The sequence below is a fragment of the Crocuta crocuta genome, unplaced genomic scaffold (genome assembly GCF_008692635.1).
Source record: "Crocuta crocuta isolate KB4526 unplaced genomic scaffold, BGI_CrCroc_1.0 scaffold443, whole genome shotgun sequence".
NCBI classification, from domain to species: domain Eukaryota; kingdom Metazoa; phylum Chordata; class Mammalia; order Carnivora; family Hyaenidae; genus Crocuta; species Crocuta crocuta.
In genome coordinates this window covers 1,068,012-1,071,065 of record NW_027529446.1, presented here as the reverse complement: position 1 = coordinate 1,071,065, position 3,054 = coordinate 1,068,012, and the positions used below count along the sequence as shown (strand labels likewise).

At 65.1% G+C, this 3,054-nt stretch overlaps 1 protein-coding gene across 1 annotated transcript in view; it reads left to right on the top strand.

Annotated features, from left to right (window-relative positions):
- The window catches only part of REXO1 (RNA exonuclease 1 homolog), a 35,030-nt gene that overhangs the window by 14,182 nt on the left and 17,794 nt on the right, over positions 1–3,054 (top strand). The window contains exons 7-9 of the mRNA XM_077760610.1: positions 1–86; positions 2,328–2,491; positions 2,863–2,994. The exon at positions 1–86 is cut by the window's left edge and continues 66 nt beyond it. Of these exons, the coding sequence (XP_077616736.1) occupies positions 1–86; positions 2,328–2,491; positions 2,863–2,994 (382 nt within the window). The remainder of the gene's footprint in view (positions 87–2,327; positions 2,492–2,862; positions 2,995–3,054) is intronic.

Below are 3,054 nucleotides of genomic sequence, written 5' to 3'. Positions count from 1 at the left end.
GGCCGAGAAGCCGTCCTCCGTCCACATCTCAGCCCCCGGCGAGAAGAGGAGGATCGCCCATGTCCCCAACCCCCGCCTGGCCGCAGGTAAGTCCCAGGGCACGGGGGCTCGCGGGCGGTGAGAGGGGCCCGCGGCCAGGCTCCGCCTCTGCCGGTGCCTCAGCGTGCTGGTGTGTAAGGTGGGGCTGAGGGTCCCCCCCGCCGGTAGCAGGAGGCTAACGCAGACCTGACACGGCGCCCAGTGGCTCTGCGCCGTCCCCAGCTCTGGACTCTGGTATCGGTAGCCAGGGATTGGTTGTGGGGGGTCCGCGGGGCGCCTTCATCCCTCCCCGTGTCCGTCTAACGGGCTCAGAGCGTCTATCTCTCTGGCTTCCTGCCTCCCCCCCTGCCCCCCCGCCCCGAGGCCCTGACCCAGGAATCTCCTGTTACTCCCACTCTGTCCCTGCCTGCCTGGTCTTCTTGTCCTGGCCTCCCCCGGGCTCCTGAGTGGGCACCGGGCTCTGGCCCGTGATGCCAGGAACGGGGAGCTGGCCTCAGGGCCGTCTGTGGGGCTGCACCCCTGGAGCCTCTCAGTGCTTGGTGGAATTGAGCCGGCTGATCTGGAGGCCCCTGGGGCTAGATTGCCTTCTGCTTTGAGGGTACTTTCCCCACTTGCCTTTGTCCGAACGTCGGGTCAGACCTCTGTGGTCCGACGGCAGGACGCCCAGTGGCACCTGAGCTGGCCAAGGTGAGGGAGCCCCTGGGTACCAGGCCACCCAGAGGGCTTGTTCAGATGCTGATTCAGCTTCTTTTGGGTCTCAGATGCCCCCTGCCATCTGACCAGCTCCGGGGGGGGGGTTGGGTGCTTCCTTGCTGCTGGTTGAAATGCCCCCTGGAGTTAGGGGGGCCTGAGGGGCGGGGCCCTGCGAGCTAGTCCACAGCAGCCCTCCCGGCCTTCTCCCTGCTCTAGGACATGTCCCGATTCTGCCCCTCGTCCTCCCCGGAGCTCCCAACTTAGAACTTGAGAGCGAGAGGGGCACCTGGGGGCTCAGTCGGTTAAGTGTCGGACTTCGGCTCGTCATGATCACACGGTTCGTGGGTTCAAGCCCCACGTTGGGCTCTGTGCTGACAGCTCAGAGCGGGAATCTGCTTCAGATTTTGTAACGCCTTCTCTCTCTGACCCTTCTCTGCTCATGCCGTCTCTATCCCTTTCTCAAAAACTTTAAAAAATTTTTCAAAAAAGAACTTGAGGGCAGGAGGTGTTGATGTGGGTCATCAGTAGGGTTTAGCTGCAGCGACAGGAGAGGACCCTGAACTGTGTGGACCCTGGGACACAGACTCTTGTAAAGCCAGCTACACGTGACCGGGTCACCTGGGCTGTTCTCCATGGCTCACTTGGGTCAGTTCTTGCTACAGTCATCACGTGGCCTGGTGGCCTTAGACACGGTGGCGACCTTCCTGAGCTGCAGGGGGCTCACCTGAAGCTCAGGGGTCCCGTCCAGTGCCTCGTGCTGGCTTCCTTTCCACACACGCCCTGGCGCTGCACAAAAAGCCCAGGCGTCAGTGAACCTAAGAGCTGTCTCCCTCCTCCTGACGGGCCCGTGTTTCCTGCCGACTCGGCAGAGGCCGGCCGGTCCTGGTATGGGCTGCGCCACGGCCAGCTTGTGGTGCCCTGGTCCTTCCACGAGGCTGGGGCCCTGCGTGCATTCTGGGCTCCCCTCCTCCGCTCCTGTTCCTTGATCGGGGCTGAGCCCGGGGGTGGGGCTGCCCGGAAGCCCCGTGCTCACGCGTGCGTACACCCGCACCGCCTTCTGCGCCCCGGCCGCCGCCCCAGAGCCCTTGGAAACAGCCCGGCAGGCGGGTGCCCTCCTCCCCAGGGAGGCGGGAGACTGTTTGGTTTGTGACCTCATCAAAGGGAGAGGCAGAACACAGGCAGTGGCGGGCAGGCCCGCTGGTCACAATGAGCGGGCCGGGGGCACCCTGTACCCTCTGGTCCTCAGCCCAGGAGCCAGGGCCTTTCCTCCCTCGTACGTCAATGCCTCGGAGTCGGGGGCCAGGACATGTGGCAGAGGCTTCCCACGTGCCCTGCCACTCGCCGGACCACCCCCGCGGCGACGCCGCCTGAGCCGGCCTCCGAAGCCCCACTTGTTTCCCCCTTCTCGATGGACTTGCCCGAAAGCAGATAGAGCCTAATGTCATTCCGCAGCCCGTGCCCCGCAGCCCGGCCCTTCCCCCTGTGCTCCGAGATGCACGTCCTGCTGACGCTGAACGACCGCGGCTGCTTGGTGCTCTGCAGCTCGGTCATGGGTGTGCTCTCTTCCTGCTCTCACGCCCCCTGCGCCCCGCCAGCCCCCACAGGTGCCAAGCGGACCCTCGCCGCCAGCAGCAGCCAGCCTCCCAATGGCCCCGAGCCGGGCAGCCAGCCCCTGAAGGCGCGCACGTTGTCGGGCATGGCGTCCAAGACCACCACCACCGTCACCCCCAAGCGCGTTGCCCACAGCCCGTCTTTACAGGTGAGTGCCCCTCCCCCGTCCCCTGGGGCGCCTGGCTCGCTGTCGCCCCCGGGTGCCCCTGGACGCGCCCTCAGAGCCTGCGTGCTCCTCCCCTTCCTACTCCCTCTGCTGCTTTTGTTAACAGACTCCCCTTGCCCAGGGCGCTTTCAGTTCACAGAGACGTGCCTTCCCCCGCCTCTCCCGCCTGCCCTCAGTTTCCCCTCTGGTTGACACTGCTGGGGCTCTGCTGGCCCCGATGAGCCAGGGACGAGCTGAGTCCCTGAAGCCCAGGGTTTCACCCATCCTGTGTGTGTGGCGTCCCGGGGGCTTCAGACCTCCATCAGGGTCCAGGCGGCGCGTGCGCCGTCTCTGATGGTCCGTGTCTTCTCTAGAGTTTAAAGAAGCCCATTATCCCCAAAGAGTTTGGGGGCAAAGTCCCCACCGTCATCCGCCAGCGGTATCTCAACCTGTTCATTGAGGAGTGTCTCAAATTCTGCTCTTCAAATCAGGAAGCCATAGAGAAGGTGCGTGACCCTGGGAGGTGGCCGCGGGCTGGTGGGGCGGGGGGTGGGGGGACGGACAGA